The 17,981-nt window shown below is 51.3% G+C and overlaps 7 protein-coding genes across 8 annotated transcripts; 2 read left to right on the plus strand and 5 right to left on the minus strand.

The window, feature by feature from the left end:
• Positions 1–280: 280 nt before the first annotated feature.
• Positions 281–569, minus strand: LMH87_003078 (uncharacterized protein; the record flags this gene model as incomplete). Its single annotated transcript, XM_056194639.1, has 2 exons — positions 281–465; positions 518–569. The coding sequence occupies 2 exons, from the start codon at positions 567–569 to the stop codon at positions 281–283; spliced, it is 237 nt and encodes a 78-aa protein (XP_056051557.1).
• Positions 570–1,112: 543 nt separating this feature from the next.
• LMH87_003079 (uncharacterized protein) lies at positions 1,113–1,981 on the plus strand (the record flags this gene model as incomplete). Of its 2 annotated transcripts, XM_056194641.1 has the most annotated exons (5): positions 1,113–1,209; positions 1,262–1,642; positions 1,704–1,747; positions 1,792–1,803; positions 1,862–1,981. In XM_056194641.1, the coding sequence occupies 5 exons, from the start codon at positions 1,113–1,115 to the stop codon at positions 1,979–1,981; spliced, it is 654 nt and encodes a 217-aa protein (XP_056051559.1). The 2 variants fall into 2 exon arrangements, with proteins under 2 accessions (XP_056051559.1, XP_056051558.1); XM_056194640.1 differs by lacking the exon at positions 1,792–1,803 and having other exon boundaries at positions 1,805–1,981.
• Positions 1,982–2,215: 234 nt separating this feature from the next.
• On the minus strand, positions 2,216–5,729 carry LMH87_003080 (uncharacterized protein; the record flags this gene model as incomplete). Its single annotated transcript, XM_056194642.1, has 3 exons — positions 2,216–3,867; positions 3,923–4,613; positions 4,830–5,729. The coding sequence occupies 3 exons, from the start codon at positions 5,727–5,729 to the stop codon at positions 2,216–2,218; spliced, it is 3,243 nt and encodes a 1,080-aa protein (XP_056051560.1).
• Positions 5,730–7,564: 1,835 nt separating this feature from the next.
• Positions 7,565–10,441, plus strand: LMH87_003081 (uncharacterized protein; the record flags this gene model as incomplete). Its single annotated transcript, XM_056194643.1, has 1 exon — positions 7,565–10,441. The coding sequence occupies one exon, from the start codon at positions 7,565–7,567 to the stop codon at positions 10,439–10,441; it is 2,877 nt and encodes a 958-aa protein (XP_056051561.1).
• A 1,346-nt stretch (positions 10,442–11,787) lies between these two features.
• LMH87_003082 (uncharacterized protein) lies at positions 11,788–13,448 on the minus strand (the record flags this gene model as incomplete). The annotated part of the gene is made up of 6 exons (XM_056194644.1): positions 11,788–12,127; positions 12,191–12,391; positions 12,457–12,947; positions 13,045–13,060; positions 13,138–13,278; positions 13,339–13,448. 6 exons carry the CDS (start codon positions 13,446–13,448, stop codon positions 11,788–11,790), a joined length of 1,299 nt encoding a protein of 432 aa, XP_056051562.1.
• Positions 13,449–14,429: 981 nt separating this feature from the next.
• LMH87_003083 (uncharacterized protein) lies at positions 14,430–15,107 on the minus strand (the record flags this gene model as incomplete). Its single annotated transcript, XM_056194646.1, has 1 exon — positions 14,430–15,107. One exon carries the CDS (start codon positions 15,105–15,107, stop codon positions 14,430–14,432), a length of 678 nt encoding a protein of 225 aa, XP_056051563.1.
• Positions 15,108–16,141: 1,034 nt separating this feature from the next.
• LMH87_003084 (uncharacterized protein) lies at positions 16,142–17,086 on the minus strand (the record flags this gene model as incomplete). Its single annotated transcript, XM_056194647.1, has 1 exon — positions 16,142–17,086. The coding sequence occupies one exon, from the start codon at positions 17,084–17,086 to the stop codon at positions 16,142–16,144; it is 945 nt and encodes a 314-aa protein (XP_056051564.1).
• Between the last annotated feature and the right edge of the window lie 895 nt (positions 17,087–17,981).

Below are 17,981 nucleotides of genomic sequence, written 5' to 3' on the forward strand. Positions count from 1 at the left end.
TTCGATCCAAAGGACTGGAATGAAACGTACGAGTGCGCTGGAGAATTATATAATTTATTTGACAAGATATTCCGGACTATCATGGAGTTCTATAGCAGTCTGTCACTTCCACCACTCTTGGCTGCTGAATTCTTGTCTATTGGGACACGAGACTCAAGTACCACGAGGGCAACTTCTGCTGATACCGGCGCTCATGTCCGCGAAAAGTGGGAAAAGACACGAAAGTTGCATCGCGCAAAGCTTTTCGCGCTCATCACGGACGCACGACCTATTGTACCGCTCAAGCGAGCTCTTGTCTGGGCATCAGCGATTCTTGGTGTCGCCGCTCATGATAGTCTGCCAATGCAAAACGCAGTCTGTGAGTTCCTGGTAGAGTCGCGAGTGAAGCACCGGAGTAGTGGCGGTAGCACCCCTGTTTAAAAAAACTAGAAGAACTTTGGGCGCCCGGGCAACATGGTGGGATTACTGTTTCTATGAGCCGATATCTGTCTACTGAGCATTGCGTTTGGTGCTATACTTAGCAACTTGGGATCGGCCTCAGTCCTATGCAATAGCAACTTGATCGTCATTTTGTTCGGGGAAAGTTTAAGTAAGCCACTGCCGCGAATGCCGAGTTGATCAAGGATCGCTGTTTAAAATAGCGTCAGGCTGCACAGCCCTACCAGCACTGCCCAGCAAGCAAGCAATCTAGTGCTACCGACCGAAGCCACCCACATACTCAGTATAGCTAGTTAGTGTCTTGGCTGACGTGAGACTTGCCGTGGTCCGTACAGGGCACTAAACAGCGTTGACGCGGTAGTTTCGTGCACGGCACCACCGGATCAGTGCTAGATGACAAATTACGCCTTGTACAGTGAGTTGAAGGTAATTCCGAGCGAACTGCCACCAAATGGCCATACATTAACTAGCGCTCGGAATTACCTGGAGGCACTGTAGTAGGTTGTTGACAGTCAGTACGGCAGTTAACTAACACTAAGCCCACTTTGGAATCCGAAAGTATGTTTAGTGTAGTTATTGCCTGTGTTATTTAAGAGTATTTAACATGGCCACGGCCATTCAGTATTTGGGGCTGCATTTACATCTTCCCTCCTGGTAGCGCTGTGATTGACGCCATGTCCGCTAAAACATTCGCACTATTTCTGGCTCTGGCCTCGGCGTGGGGGGCTTCAATTCCCCAGGAAGCCCAGCAGCGGGATGACTGTCCAGAAGGTACGTGTCTATGAGTGCTACTGGTCTGTCAGAGGCTAACACGAGCACGCAGTCCATGTCTTTGGCGCTCGCAATACTGGAACCCCGCAAGGCTTCGGCGCCGCGGGTGACTTCGTGAACGATATCGTCAAGGCGACAGGCGCTACGAAAGAGGCTATTGTTTATCCTGCCAATGGCAACGCGGGCCTCACCGATCCGAAATACAAAGCTTCGGTCCAGGCCGGAGTCAAGGCTGTCACGGATCAGGTGTCCAAATTTGCCGCCAAGTGCCCCAAGACAAAACTTGTCCTAGTTGGCTATTCTCAGGGTTCCAAGCTGTTTGATGATGCTCTCTGTGGTGGAGGCGACCCGAACATGGGAATCAGCGATACGGCTGCCACCATTTCACAATTCAATATCAAAGCGGTATTACTCCCTGCCGATGACCGCTTTAGTGAGTTGCCTCTATGGCTTGCAGGTAACTATTGGCTTTAGCGACTGACTTGTTTCTCTAGCTCCCGGTGAGTCTTTTCACATTGGCAATGCTACGGTCGGTGGGGTATGTCCTGTTCGTTGCCCTCATAACTCGCTCTCATTTAATAGTGGTGTTTTACAGTTTGACAAGCGTCCCAGCAACCAAGTCAGCTGTGGAAAGTACAACGATGCGATCCAGCTCTATTGTGACGTTGGCGACGAGTTTTGCTCGAATGGCAACAGCATTAAGATACACAACGGCTACTACAAGGTCTACGGCAAGCAGGCATTGGATTTTGTGAAAAAAAGACTACAGTAGGGGTATCAGCACAGAAATCAAAGTGGTCAGGGAAAACGCGAGTCTTAATATCAATAAGTCACAACTTGTATATGTGCCCTCTGAAATCTGCTCCGCGCAATGTCGTCGGCGATGAGGTGTACCATTCGTGACGCCGCCCGACAGTAGCCACTCTCCAATCGAGTCGTCCTCTCCACTCTTGCTGCTATGCTAATTTACATTTAATTACATCGGTTTTATAACTTTGAGTTTCACCTATTTCTCTTCTGTCTTTTCCTCGTAGATTGTCGCGAACTTTGTCAACACGCTTTTTAGCGCTGATCTTCGAATAGGCTTAGCCAGGAACTCGTCCATGCCCGACTCCATGCACTCCTTGCGATTGCTCTCCTCTGAAAATGCCGTCAGAGCCACGATCGGGGCTGCATAGCCCATCTGTCGGATGAGTTTGGTGGACTGGATACCGTCGAGGTTGGGCATCTGGACGTCCATAAAGATGAGATCAAATTTCCGATTCCGCTCCATGTTTGCTTTGACCAGTTCGTATGCCTCTCGACCGTCCTTGGCAATGGTTACATCGAGAACTTTTTCCAGTTTCAACATTCTGCGCACGACCTCAATGTTCGTCGCATTGTCGTCTGCGACGAGGACGCGCAGATCGCTGTTTGCAGGCTCGCTTCCAGAAGTTTTGGCCTTGTCGGCTTTGGCTTTTTGTATGGCGGCTTGCGTCTCAACACTCGTGGTTGGCGGAATGACTGTTGTCGACTTGGCGGGTGGCGCGGAAGCCTGATTTGGATTGGGCGGAAAGAAGGGTGTGCTGAGACCAACAAGACGAGGTTGAATATCGCTTCTGTGGCTCTCCATGTTGCTCGTCGTCGTCGTCGTCATTTGATCGGGTTCCTGTGCCAATACACTGCTCAGAGAATTGCGGTGGCAGCTACTGCCACCGGCGCCACCAGTTGTTGAGCCACCGGCACTTGGAGCCCTGGACCTTGGCCTAGTGCTTTCGGACCGGGTACTAGGCACACGATCTATTATGTGCTTGAGAGGAATTTCGAGACTGAATGTTGATCCGAGTCCCTCGCTGCTCCTGACGGTGACTGTGCCGCCCATTAGCTTGGCCAGCTGTGAGCAAATACTCAGACCCAATCCGGTGCCGCCAAACTCCTTGCTAAAACTTGAATCCACCTGTACGAACGGCTCAAAAATTTTGTCCTGCATGTTCTCTGGTATACCTCGTCCTGTATCCTCGACTTCAAATGTGAAAATATATGTTTTGTCGACGTCGTCGGCCAACATCTGCGAGCCGCGGGGCTCTTCAGCAAAAATTACGTGCGAGTCCTTGGCAGGCTCGCTATGACGAGGTGTATCAAGTCCTGTCTCAGTTGGTGATGCTGCTTCTGAGGTTGGTGATGCTGCTTTTGAAGTTGGCGACGAAGAAGATGTCGTTTGATTGCTGCTGGCGTGACTGTGTGATCGTGAGCCATCTCCGAGAGGCCTCGCGTCAAGGACAGTCTTCGTCGTGACCTCTTCACCCCATCGTATCCGAACCTGAACCCTGCCGCCCGCTGTCGTAAACTTCAGACTGTTGCTGACAAGATTGATGATGACTTGTAATATTCTGTGTTGATCTCCCAGCACATACATGTCGCGTATGCGGTTAGGCTGGGAGAATCGAGATGGGCCTTGTTGTACAAGCAGATAGTGGTTGTTGAGATCTGCAGACGCGGGGCCGGAAAAGGCCACGTCTAGGTCAATTTTGCTCTCCTTGGCTTGTTTGTCGAAGATGGACACGACTTGCGATCGGATTTCTCCAAGTCGAAATTCCCTGTGCTCAAGTTTAATTTCGTGGCTGATTTGGTTCTTGGAAAAACTGAGCAAGTCGTCCAAAAGGTGTAGTAAGAGTTCGCCTAGTTTGTCTCGACATTAGTCGCTAGAAATCAATGGCAAAACGATGATTCTTACCAGATCTGTATAGAGTCTTCAAGGAGTGTTGTATGTGGAGAATGTCATTTTCCTCCATGCAGACGGCACATATGCCCATAATCCCGTTAAGTGGCGTCTTTAATTCGTGAGAGATGTTGGCGATGAAAAGAGTTTTACTCTCGTTCGCAGCCTCAGCCGCCTTTTTGCTGATTTCCAGTTCGCGGGTCCTCTTCTCCACCTGTTGATCGAGCGAGGTGTACTGTCTGACAAGCTCGTCTGTCATTTTGTTGTAGACTCCTGTAAGCTCTGTCACTTCGTCGGTGACGAGATGCGACCTCTCCTTGACCCTGCCTGGGATCTTGAAGACACGCCGATGGTTCTCAATTTCGGCTTGCGTCAGTGGTCTCTGAGGCTTTGAGAACCTTCTCTTGATGCTCTTGAACAGGCCTTTTATGGAAGCAGATGATAGCGTGCCCCCCGAGCTGGCTGCATTCTTTTCGTCATCGCTGTACATGAGTTCATACCCTGGTACAGTGATTGACTTTTCAGTTGCGATCTTTAGTCTTCGAATGGGACGAACACTGAAATATGCACAGGGTATAATGAGTAGCATGACCAAGCCAGCAGTCCCAAAGGCGCATCCAATTAGGATTTTTCGAAGGATAGATATGGGAGAGTAGGCCTCGCCACGCGACTTTTCCACCACTATGGCCCAGTCAACTAGTGTGGTCTGTGGACGAGCAACACCCACTGCCACGGAATACCCGTGTTCGTTTTTGGTTGTCAGAGTTGCGCGGGCATTGTTTAGTTTTCCGTTGTAGGTGGAGTAGACGCCATAAATCGCTGGGTAGCGTGATAATATAAAAGACAAACTCCAGTTTCCTTGCTCGTCTTGATGGCGATCGGTTTGGCCAGGGTAAGTAGCCGGAGCAAGAACAAGCCTTACCGGATAGTTGCTCAAGGCACCTGTGGGTGGCTGATATGTTTTGTTGGAAGGTGAAAGCGATGGCGTGAAACGGTTTGAGGGATCATCAGGAGTGACGAGCAACGCCACACCTGTGCTGCCGAGTCCATCGATGGCTGTTTGTATGTCAAGAAACGAGTTGGCGGCAGCGACCAGAGTCATATAGCCAAGGATAAAGCCCTGGTGTTGAAGAGATCGTATAGGAATTGTGAGCGATATAAGCGCAAACGTTTGGTTGATGGCCAGTGGGCCGAGGAGCAGTCCCCTGCTATCACTGAGCAATACGCCTGGAAAAGCACTGGCTGCCACGGCGGTCTCCGAGGGTATGTATGGGTTCGGGTAATCCAGAGTCTCATAAGTGATATTTGGGTACAACGAGGGCGGGTAGCCAAATTCAGTATCGCTCAGGTTGACAGGTAATCCATTGGGGGTAAGATAGGGTAGTGGTATGTTTTGAGTCTGCGTCCCGATGCCGGACCCCGTAACACTGATGAGGCCCGTTGAATTCTCGCCAGTTTGGTTCCGCGAGTAGATCCGTGCCTGCAGCAGGCCCGTGAAGCTGCTAGTGGCGAGCGCGCTTTGCAGGTCGGTGACTGTCGGTTCAAATGGGTCCCTTGTTGTCGCGTTGGCGTTGTAGTAATTGGCCAGGGACTGTTGTATCAGGACACGGGTAGAGACTGTGCGGCTAATGGTATTGAGCAACTGTAGCTGAGAGTCAATCTTGGTGGCGTAGAGCGATGCTGCAAGGGCGAGGCTATCGGTTTCGACGTTGACGACGAAGCTCTGGACATATATCCATGTCGGCACTGCGACGACGGTGAGGGCGAGCAGGGCGACGGCGCTTACAAGCAGCGCGAGCTGAACCCAGATGGGAACTCTCATTCTGGTGGTATCTGGCACGTACTAGCCCATGGGAAACAAACACCGCCAGTTCCTCTGCGCCGAGCTTCGCTAGGCCTCACGCTAAAGCTTGAAGCGCAGCAGTGCTAAAGTTGGGGTGTCTGAAGTGACCACTGTTCTCAAAGAGTTGCAGGTGCAAACTCGAGCGGTTGGACCTAAAAATCCGGCGCCGCGAGAATCATCAAAAGCATCACAGCAGTGGGAGAAGAAGCAACGGGCAACAGATGAGCGAGGGAAAAGGGAACGGGTTCGTGTATCCGGACCCCCATACCGTTGTCAGGCACTGGACGTGGCGTCGCACGCCGTTTGTGTGCCCCGGGTCCTTGCTTTGCCTTGGTACTCCGTACAGAGGCGGGACGACAGAGCGGCGAGCAGTTGCAGCCGTGCAGCCACTTGGACAGTGAGAAACGGGTGACGGGCCACCACGGGTACGGAGTAACTTATCAGTGACGTTATTAGGTACCTAGGCTACTTGAACTACGCAGTGCTGTACACTTTTTTTCATCTTATTTTTTGGAAGGAGGACAGGGACCGGACGAATGGCTCCGGGGTACGAGACCAACCAGTGTCAGACAGCCTGAGCTCAAGGTGAGAAAACAAGCAATTCGTTAGACTGCGGTCCATCGAGATTTGTTGTGTTCTAGACCGTTCCGAGTTTAGCCACACTTCATTTATTTGCATGGCAGGGAGCGAGCCTTTGTCAACGTTGCTCCGTTTATTTTATTTTCAGCCAATCATACGCTGGATATGCCCCTCAGCGGACTGGTTCAGACACGGAGATTTTCCGTCGCACCCAAAGTTCCAGCCAGTACTCCGTACTAGCATGCCTCTGCGCAAAACAGTTCAAGGCGCTGGACTATGCGGTACTCCTTGTCAGAAGGGTTCGCGTAGAGGCGTTTGGTATTGGCGCCTCAAACAATCTACCCTGCAGCTGATTTCGAAAAGCCCTTGGATCTTGGAGTGTCTTGAACTGCACGGATTCGTGCCACGGCTAGCTGAGGATTGCGGAGGCAACATCACCGCAACTTAGTAGTAGACATATATTGGGAACTGCGTAAAATTGTCCGAAGATGAACACGCGCTGGTAAAATGGATGCCCGGCTGGCTTCACTATACATTGTGTAGCCCAAGAGAGGCCATTTGGAACGCATCATCTCCGGCGACCGGTTGGTTGGGGATGTCGCACCTGATATCAGCAGCGAGGTGAAGGTAAAAAATGGAAATGAGAGAAAAGGCAGATGAAGTATTGACGAGTCAAGCGCAGGATGTCATCACGAAAAGTATTGATTGTATTGAACGTTAATTCCTCGCCCACACAACGCCACCTCATGATAATCGTCTGGTGCATGGGGCGATTCTGCCAGGCTTTATAGCGGCCAGTCTGGCCCTGCGATCTACTGCGGTTCGCGCGATCTGTGTCGTGCCTGTGGGGAGCCCGACCAGTCGAAGCGAAGCCCAGACGCCACCCAGTCTGTGCACTGATCAATCACCGTAACATATTTGCATACCTACCTACCTACCTACCTACCTACCTAGAGGTAGTTGGGTAGGTACAAACTGTCTACAGGTACCACACATGACCCACACAGCTACGTTTGCTCAAATGTCCAGGATTCGACTGCATCAGCCGCCTCAGTCGCCCTCGATCATGCCGACATCGTTGTCAGTGCTTGATGACGGCTGGAAATATACAATGTGCTCGATTATGCCGCTTCGGGTCACTCTTGGCTGTGCATGATGCATGAGCAGCATTTTTAACAGATACCATCGCACCACCACTCCCTGCAGCGCTATCGGGAGCCATGCCAGCGCCCGTCATGCCGCCGCGGGCGGATCTTTCCACTGAGCTCGATGCCCTCAGGCTTTGGGAGATACTCGATGCTGATTCTCGCCCGACGTTTGTCCTTGACCTCGACCCAAACGTTGATTCCGCCGCCACCTGCAACCTCGTCACGTTCAAAGACACCATCGTCCCGGTTTTCTGCAATGAAGCGCTGCGACTCCACGAGCGCCTTTACGAGTCTCTATTTGTTTCCTGCGCGATCCCAGCCAACGGTCACCCTGACGCCCAGGCCAAGGGACCGACGGCCTTTGCGCAGTTCAAAACATGGGCTGAAAGCGTCACCGAGCACGATGTCTCCAATGACATATATACCGTCGGCTGCTTCTACGATGGCGTTCTGTGGACAGGCGCCACAATCCGTCGAAGATGGAGGCTTATCAGTGGCAACCAGGCGTGGCAGGGCCCAGACTTGCATCTTTTCACATCCAAACCAGGTCGATACCATGCCGGCAACGACACAGAAGCTGCAACACAGACCGCCAACCTTGCTGCCAAATCCACTGGCGCCCGATCCGCCCTTTCGCAAGCAATCACGGCCTCGAACCACCAACATACCTTCAATTCTATCCAAAGCGAGTCTTCTCTTTCTTCATATGCACCGTGCATCCCACTATCATCGCCTGAAATGGCAGTGACTGATTGGACCGTCGCGCATCCCAAAGGTCTGCTATCCGATCATGTCCAATACGCTCGCACAGTTGACTGGGTCAAAACGCCCCTAGGCCCCATGGAAAGTTGGTCGCGCGAGTTCCGCCAGGCTGCTAATCTGTGCATGGCAAACCCCCATCCCGCAGCGCTTTTTTGGGGCAGCGAGCTCACCATGCTATACAACAAAGCCTACGCCGCTGAAGTAGCCGGCAAGAAGCATCCGTCCCTCATGGGTACCGGCTTCTCCGGCCCATTTGCAGAGCTATGGGACTATGCCGGTCCCATCTTTGCAGAGTGTGCCCGTACCGGCACCAGCGTCCGTAAAGACTACGACTATTTACCCATCGATCGAAAAGGCATCGTTGAAGAGACCTTCTACAACTGGTCTTTTACCCCACTGTACGGCGGCACTGACCGAATCTTGGGCTTCTACAATGCACCCTTTGAAACGACGCAAGAGGTCGTCGGGAAGCGACGAATGCAGATAATAACTCGGTTGGGCGAGAGTACAGCCCGAGTGAAAACAGTCCAGGACTTTTGGCCTTGCGTCATTGCCTGTTTCGAAGATTGCCACTACGATATTCCATTTGCATTTCTCTACTCGATCGATGATGCAGACCGAATGACCGAAGCCGCAGCATCACCAAATGGTGCCACCGCTAGGACATGTCAATTCCAAGGATCGCTTGGCGTACCTGCCGGGCATACTGCCACGCCGCCACAGCTCGACATCAACGGTAGCAGTGATGGCTTTATACCGTCATTTCGCAAAGCGATGCGCAACCAAGAAGCCACGCTTCTCAATGTACGAGATGGCTCTCTTCCCGAAGCCATGATTGCTGATTTCCACTGGCGTGGGTTTGGAGACCCTTGCCACCAAGCCATTGTCCTTCCCGTGCGTCCAACCAACGAAGATCGCGTGCTCGCTGTACTGGTCCTCGGAATTGCACCGCGCCGAATATATGACGACGAGTACGAGGCTTTTGTCCGAACCCTAAACCGACAACTCGCTACATCGCTAGCTTCCATCATTCTCTATGAATCCGAAGTTCGCCGCAGTCGAGAAGCTGCCGCGGTGGCCGCCAAGCAGCAGGAGCTTCTCAAAGAGGAGCTGAGCCTACAGGCGAATCGCATGCGCCGGATGACGGAGTTCTCACCCCTGGGCATGTTTTTTATAAGCCCAGAGGGTGTCCTGCTCGAGGCCAATGACCAATTCTTTGAGATGACGAGAATAGACAGGGAATGCCAAGAACCGATGTCCTGGACCAATTGCGTGGCCGATACAAGCCTGGAATCTATCAGATGTGCATGGGCTCAAATGCACGATGCGAGAACATCTTGGTCTGGAGAGCTGCTGCTCAAGAGCCACCATGCTAGTGGAACCCAATCACAAGAGAATCTTGAACATTGGGTCCTCTTTACGGCGCATGTTGAAACAAGGAAGGACGGCTCACTGAAATCCGTCATGGGATCTATAACGGATATTTCACATCTCAAATGGGCGCAAAATCTCCAGATGCGGCAACTCGAAGAAGCCGAAGAGATGAGAAAACGGCAAAACGAATTCATCGACATCACCTCTCATGAGATACGCAATCCATTGAGCGCTATTTTGCAATGTGCAGATGATATTTCTTGCAGCTTGAGAGACGCACCAGCTACCTGCTTGGCCAGTGAAACAGTGGCGTCGTGCCTTGAGGCCGCAGCAACAATCTCGCTGTGTGCTCAACACCAAAAATTAATCGTCGATGATATTCTGACGGTATCTAAACTGAACTCGAACCTACTCCAGATAACGCCTTCCATTGAACAGCCAGACACTATATTGCGGCAAGTGATCAAAATGTTTGAGTCGGAGGCCGTCGCAAAAGACATTCGCATGGCCATCGAGCACGAGCCGGATCAGGATGAGACTTCTCGAGGCCCAGTTATTCTTGACCCTAGCCGTGTCTCGCAGATTCTGATCAATCTGATTTCGAACGCGATCAAATTCACAATGTCCTCTTCGAAGCGTGTCATTACCGTTGGCACCAGTATACTATTTGAACCCCCAACGGAAGCAGACATTCCAGAGTTCCACTTTGCACCCTCGGAAACTGAAAGCAAAACGCCGACCAACTTAAATGACTGTGGTGGTGGCAGTCCTGTATATGTCTGCTTCAAAGTGCGCGACACCGGCTGTGGTCTCGCCCCTCAAGAGTAAAATGCCTTGTTCCAACGCTTTAAACAAGCATCCCCACGAACACATGCTAGATACGGCGGGAGTGGTTTGGGTCTTTTTATTTCCAAAAAATTGACAGAGCTTCATGGTGGCCAAATTGGAATGGCGTCCAAAGCAGGACATGGCACAACATTTTTGTTCTACATTCAAGCAAGAAGGAGCAGCAACTCCAACCCGGCTCAGGGGACCGAAGAGTTTAGGCATGTGGAGCCTGTACTCAAGCAGATACGAAATGCGGATGCGGCTTCAAGTCGTGCGGCGCACACACCGAACCCCCCAGCGACGACGCCACTCACAATAGAAACACGAGCTTCTCCTTCGCTGGAGAAACCACTCGCCAACAGCCATATACTTGTTGTTGAAGACAACTTGATTAACCAGAAAGTCCTCGTGAAGCAGTTAAAAAAGCTTGGCTGCCAAGTCTCCGCTGCCAATGACGGTTTGGAGGCTTTGGTCTTCCTGAAGAAGACGCACTTTTGCGTCGAGGGCGGACTAGATCTGTCTTTGATACTGATGGATCTCGAGATGCCTAATATGGACGGCTCAGCATGCGTGCGCAGAATTCGCGCCATGGAAAAACGCAATCGAATATCCAAACGGGTACCTGTCATTGCCGTCACAGCCAACGTCCGCGACAGTCATGTCACGGCGGCGAAAGAGGCAGGTATGGATGATGTCGTAACCAAACCCTTTTCAGTAGGGACTTTGCTGAAGAGAATGGCGCCCTGGATACCATTGGCCTAAGTGTTACTGACCTCGCAATGCGATGATTGGTAGCCATATGTCTTGGTATGTGAGAAATTACGTGAGCTTTGGACGCGAAGTCCTACTCGAAGATTTTGAATGTAACTTTGTATTCCCAATTGGATCCAGCATGCCCACTGCAAGCGACCACTTTCAAGCACTGTATTGCAACTCGCTTGAAAATAGCGCTACTCGTCACCATCGATAGCGGATGCAGTCCTCGTAAAGAATAGGAGCATTCCACCGAGCGCGTAAAATGACAGAGCTCCATGTATTCTAATAATCGGATCCTTTGTAACTCAGTTACAGCAGTTGCATAAAATCCTTTCTTCTTTTTTTCAACTGCGAGAGTGAGGCCGCCAATGCCAAGTCTAGTCCTCAGAATGCCCACCAGCAGAAGGTGAGACCACTCAAACCAGCTTACTAGCTCCACGCAGAACTTTCTAGCAGCTGTGCTCGGAAAAGGCTGTGGTTGACATACAATTTGCTGTTCTACTGTGTATTATGATCAATTACCGATGCTTCTTCAAATTGACATTTCTTAGTTTTATTGCATCGCGATCGTCGACTCTAGGCATATGACTCTAGACAGAAGTGAGCTCGCCACCACAGCTCGCGTGCGTCTCGGCAACCTCGATTCCAGTTGCCCAATCTCGGAAACTGCTCTGGACGCCACGGTTAGACCGGGGATTCGAGCTCGTGGTGTTTCGTGCAGGCACGCCGTCAATATTGAGAGCAAAACTAGCGGCCACGTGAGCAGCAGCCTTGGCATTCTTTTCGTACGCATCCCAGTTGATGTTGTTGAGGTTGTCACACAGCTGGTGGTAGCACTCGTCATAGGGTGCGCCGGCGCCAGTGAAGATGCCGCTGCTGGGTATTCCAGCATTGAGAAAGCCCACATAGTCCGACGAGGAACCAAATTTCCTGTGGTTATCAAGAGAATATTATTAGCGGTCGGATGCAAACATGGCTTTGGGGACAGCATACGCATATTCAGGTTTGGCCCCAGAAGCTTTGAGGTACTCGTAGAGAGGGATTGCACCATATTCGTGGGCGTCGTTGTCGGCGTAGACAAGAAATTTCGGCTTCGGGCTAGCTATCATGTCGTAGTTGAAGTAAAATTTGATTTTGTCTTTCTCCGCGTCGGACAGGTGCGCGGTGTAGTACAAAGAACCAATCAAGCCAAGCCTGTGTTCGGCTGTCAGCAAAGGGTTCTGGGAGGGAGGCAACCATGCTGCGTCAATTTAACTCACTCTTCAGCACCCCACCAAGCAAAGCGAATCTTGTTTTTGAAGCCGGTGTACTTTTGGAAAGACGTCGCAATCTCAAGCAGGGCAGCGGTGCCACTGCCATCGTCATTGACGCCGGGACCAGCCTGGACGCTGTCCAGGTGCGCTCCGAGCATTACCACGCTGTTTGGATCTCCCAGCTTGGTTTCTGAAATGATGTTCCAGCCTGGGCGCTGCTCGAAGATTGCGTCAATTGTAAGTGTCACTTCAAGGTCTTCACCCGCGGCGAGCCTCGTGCTCCAGCCCTCGCCAACGTCGCGAGCAACAAGTCCGACTGGGACCAAAAGACCAACATTGCTGGCACTCAGGGTGGCGCTTGTCGGGGTACCGGGGAGATTGTGATAGAGCACAGCGGCTAGGGCGCCATGCTGTTTCGCCAGCTTGAGTTTATCCGCGATGGCACAAGTGCCGCGCTTCAGGAGAACAATCTTGCCGGTGGCATCAATGCCATCCCACTGGTCTGCGAAGCACATGGAGCCACGCGTGTCGTCGATTGGTGTATCCAATAGCGATGCCGTAACACCGCCCGGAAGAGGCGTCGACGAGACATACTGCAGAGCGTAGACGTCTACATTTTTGCCATCAGGACCCGTGAGGTCGATTCGTCGGACCTGATTGAACGTATGGTTGAACTCTTGAACGTACGTGTCTAAACGTGCACCGAAACGCTTGACAACGCGCTCTAGAACAAAGTCTCGCGACGCCTTGAACCCGGGAAGACCGTGGGCTCGATTGCCGCCATTGTCGCGACCAATCTTTTGCAAGTTCCAAAGCACGTTTTCTAGCCTATCCTTGCATTAGTATCGCGGTAAGCGAGTTGGGGGACACACAGTGCCGCTTACTTACTCTCGGACTTTGATATCGTTGACAGCCCTCTCTGGCGTAATTGGATCAGTGGCCTGCAACAACCCTGCGAAGCAAAATGTGCTCAAGGCCGCAGCTCTCAAAAACTTCATGGCTAGGGCTAAGACTGAAACTTGAGATGTAAAGAAAGGTTTGCAGTAGAATGGTGATATACTGCAGCGCCTTTAAATAACAATGAGTGCCGGGGGCCAAGACGAAGGCCTGGACTTGCCAAGTCATGCAAGTCTCTCTTCATTACTTGGCATTTTGCATCACGTTGGTGCTGTACGAGAGCACCTGCCATATTAGGCAACCGCTGGAAGAAGCTTATCTTCGTCGTTTCTTAGCGGCATGTTCCCTTGGCAGATTAGCCAGGTAACAGGACTTTAATTTGCGGGGGTGGCGCCCCCTCGCCTTTGTTCATCTTTAATAAACTTGGCCACTACCAGTAATAAGGCCTTAATTCCTCCGGAGGGCGTCCACTGGGGCGTTTGCGTCACACTCGGCGTTTGCCCACTGGCGATAACTACGGCGGGGGCATCTTGCTCTAACGTTAGTAGGCAGGCGCACAGCTCCTTGCTGGGAAGTGCGCTTGAGCAGATTGCGCGATACTCAAAGTGCCGACCGAAACAATAAATTGTAGCGTTGCCAAAAAAGACTAGCGTGAAATGTATACAAAGCACTATGTTTCCCTTTTCTGATGACATCTTGTCATTAAAAAGGGCTGGGCAAGAGGCTGCTAGTCTTGGAATTCCGAGAGTTGCATGCTTAGCTGCACGGAGACTCGGCGTGGCTAACACGGGCACAGAAATTGTTGTCCCCCCCCCGCCCCAAGAAGGCCCTCCGTCATAAATATAAAGAGAATGTAGTCCAGCGACGCATTGAACAGTGCCTACACTGCCGTGCATGGTAGCCTTTGAGTCAATACATGTGGGATTTGTTATGAAATGCTCCGTAACAGCGCCGTTAATCAGCTGCCACGGTCCACTGTCTGCCGACTTTACCTCCGTCCTGGCGGTGATGTATAGGCCAATAATAGAAATTATTTAATTTAGCTATGTCAGCAAATGATTGAGAACCTGGCGAGCAGGAAATCAGATGACAATGGCAATGAGGAACCCATCGATGAATGCATCATCCACCACGCCTTCTCTTCCTGTAATCTTTGGCACAAGCGTTGCTGTCACGTTCTGCTCTGCGCCAACCCTCGCGACCAGTGTGCCCTCTCCCACACCGCCATCATGACAGCTAATGATTTCCTGCACAACATTATCTACAAAAATACAGCCATTCTTGCGGGTGAGCTTGACAGCCCAGTCAAAATAGTCTGCGTGCTGGCCCCAGTCAGCATCGATAAAGACCATGTCAAATACCCTGCCCTCGCCCACGAGTCTTGGGAGGACATCCCGCGCGTCACCCAGGATAATGTCCGGTTCGATTCCCGCAGCGCGGAGGTTCTCGCTAGCGACATCGCTGTGCTTCGCATCAATCTCGATGCTTGTCACTTTGGCGCCTGTCTTAGCCAGACAGATGGTAGAGTAGCCGCCGAGAGCACCAACTTCAAGAACTGTCTTGGCGCCGATGAAGCGGGCCTGGATGGCGAGGAGCTGGCCTTGTAAAGCGGACACCTGGATGGACGGCATGCCGTTTTTGGCTGTATTGGAAATGGCGTAGTCAAGATGGGGGTCTGGCTTTACAAAGGCATGTTCCGCGCCGGCTTCAATCGCTGTGACGTGAGCGATCTTGGTAGAGAGGGGCATTGGTGAGGACATGGTTAAGATCGAGGTGGACTAAGAGCACAGCAAGAGGGTCGAGTATCCCGAATGGCTGACTTGACAAAATGGATACGTAAGTTTATTGATGACAGCCGCATGGAGGCCCTTGTAAGGTGCTTTTATATTTGGCGTAGTCGGCTTCGGCTCGGACGTAAAGCGGCTTCTGCCACAGACTGTCTAGCGTCCAGCACCCCAATGTCAAGTTCACATGATGCTAGCGTGCGAGCTTTCACAAAAGCCACGGAATTTGAGCGGATCTGATAAGTGGGATAGCCGGAAAACATTACTTCGCACGTTCCTATCAGATGCACGACGGAATTAACAGCGAGGCAAGCTGCCAATAGGAGCATGTGGCGATGCTGCTGCCTGAACTGAGCTAATCTATTATGTAAATAACACTGCCACTAGGCCAAGCCCTGCTCCTTGGCTTGCCACGCAGGGAGGAGGATGCAACTCGATGTCCGAAGGTCCAAATCATGATTATCGACATGCCATGGACCAGCCAAAAAAACGGCCCGTCGATTCGTCCATGGGTCTAGTAACTGGGATGTCGGGGTGAGAAGATGAGCTGTATGCGTCGTCTCATCCTAAAGCGTTTTCTCACCATTAATTAATTATTACAAATTTTTGCACCATGCAGATACGCGCAAGAATATCAGCAAATATGAGTTCACTGGTAGAATATAGCGAACTGACGCGGGCAATTACCACAGCCTTTGGCACAATGGGAGCGTTCAACTAATTAAGCCCAGTGTTATAATTGGCCCCTACGCTTCACCCTGCTAACAGCCATCCTCGCTGGCACTAACAATTGCAGATTTTCCAGCCCGATAAACATGCACGTTAAGCTACATCGCACTGATTTAATTACCGTCGTATATCCAGCGTGAGCTTGAAAAATTATGCTAGAAGGGAGAACTAATGAACTGACATTTATTCATCTCGTTTGATTGAACGGTGACGTCGAATATGAACGAAGAACTTGATTGGCTAAGAAGCTAATTTTGAGCTAGACTGTTAAGTCACCCTGCTCAGTACAAAGGTAAGTCTATTTTCCAATTCCAATCTATATTCTCTGGAACAGTCTCGATGCGGCTACTGCATGTGCCGAATATGCGGTCCCATAAACGTGACTGCTTGCCATAGTTGTGTGCTTGGCGCCATCCATGTCGATGATGTAGGTCGTGGTCCTCCACGACGAGCTCGGCATTGATGATCCGAAGCAGCCATGCCAGCGTTAACGGGGCGCGCAAGTACGCTCTCAGGCCGGAATGGCCCATAATTTCCGTATGCGAAACGTATTGTAGGCAAATCCACCAGGAATACAGGTCTAATGGTATGCCAGCGGCGCGGATACTGACATAGGCTAGCAGCGGTGCACCAACGGCGTCGAAGAACTCTTGCTCCACATCAGCGTAGGCGGCGAGACGCATATTGGGGTGCTTGGTCGTGTGGTGGGCTCGATGAAATCGCCACAGGGGGCGAAGTTCGTTCAAAATTCGATGCACGAGGTAGTACCAGAAGTCCAGAACGAGGCAGTAAATGCTGACAGTGAAGTAAAGCGAAATCCACCAGCCCTGCCGCGTGATGTGATGCAGGGGAGGCTCATGGATGTTGGATGTCAGTAGTAGCGGCATTGCTACACGCATCGTGCCGAAGACGACGGCGATCACAACAAGCACCTTGAACCGCGAGCCACGGGGCAGGCCGTCGCGTGCAGAGGCGTCGCCGTCAAGGTACCCGGTCTGGGCTGCAACGGCTTTAAAAGCTCGTCCTTGCTGTTTCATGGACGCCAAGTAGCTCAGATAGTAGATAAAGAATACAGCCACGTGCTGAAGCCATTGTGTCGCTGTAGAGAAAAAGCCGACTGCCACAAGCAGCTGGATAACAGCGAGTGGCATAATACTGTAGAGGAGAATGATCCGGTGTTGCGACCACTCGCTAATGTACGGCATGCGCGCGTCCTTGGAAAACATCGGCGGCGATGTTCGTTCGGCTACTGGCGCGAGCCTAGCCATATGAGGTGGCTTTTTATGCATGATTCTGCTTCTGAGGTAGTGTGCTTTAAAAAAAAGGCCTGGGTTATGTGTTATGGAAAATGGGAACATGGTAAAGCCCTCTTGATAAATTTGGAATCGTGACTACTTATAAGCAGATTTGGGGACTGTAATGTCACAGGCTACCGACAGGATGAACTGATACACACCGAGCCTGCTGGTTATAACGAACGAAGAAATCTCCAGGAGCTTCCTTGAATCAGTGCTCTTTCGACCCGCCAGTAAGCGGAATTTGACGTCATTTTTAATTGCAGCGTTGATGCCGTAGGTACTTGGATTGCAGACAAACATATGTTATTAGACTTCAGCATCTACGACCGAAGGGTGACTAGCCAGTTGGTAGGCGTCAAACCCATAGGCAAGGAATTTAGGGCGATGCTGATCGTACCCAGTAAAGATTCCGTACTAAAGTCAACGACCTCGCGATCGATTGTGGGCCAAAAACGTCATTTGAATCCATCATTTCTCACCAGACGCTTACCGGATTTGGAAACCAAAGCCGAACTGGAAATGCTGTTGGTGGACATATTCATTCTTTCAACGCACGGCTGTGATTTCAGCTGGGTGTAAGTAGTTGTTGACGTCCGTGGCGCAAACATCTGAATGGAAATTTGGTGCTTAAAACGCCTTGAAATTTCTGGACAGCCTGCTCCGGGTTGCTCGCCCTTATCGTCGGCCCCTATGCTGCAAAAACAATATTACCGCGGAGCAGTTGTCACTCTCAAACGACTTCGAGTACGAGCACTGTTCGACAACCTAGAAACGCTTGCTAGCATTGCAAGAACAGAGCTGGCAGAGCATTGGTCACATTAAC

The sequence above is a fragment of the Akanthomyces muscarius genome, chromosome 3 (genome assembly GCF_028009165.1).
Source record: "Akanthomyces muscarius strain Ve6 chromosome 3, whole genome shotgun sequence".
NCBI classification, from domain to species: domain Eukaryota; kingdom Fungi; phylum Ascomycota; class Sordariomycetes; order Hypocreales; family Cordycipitaceae; genus Akanthomyces; species Akanthomyces muscarius.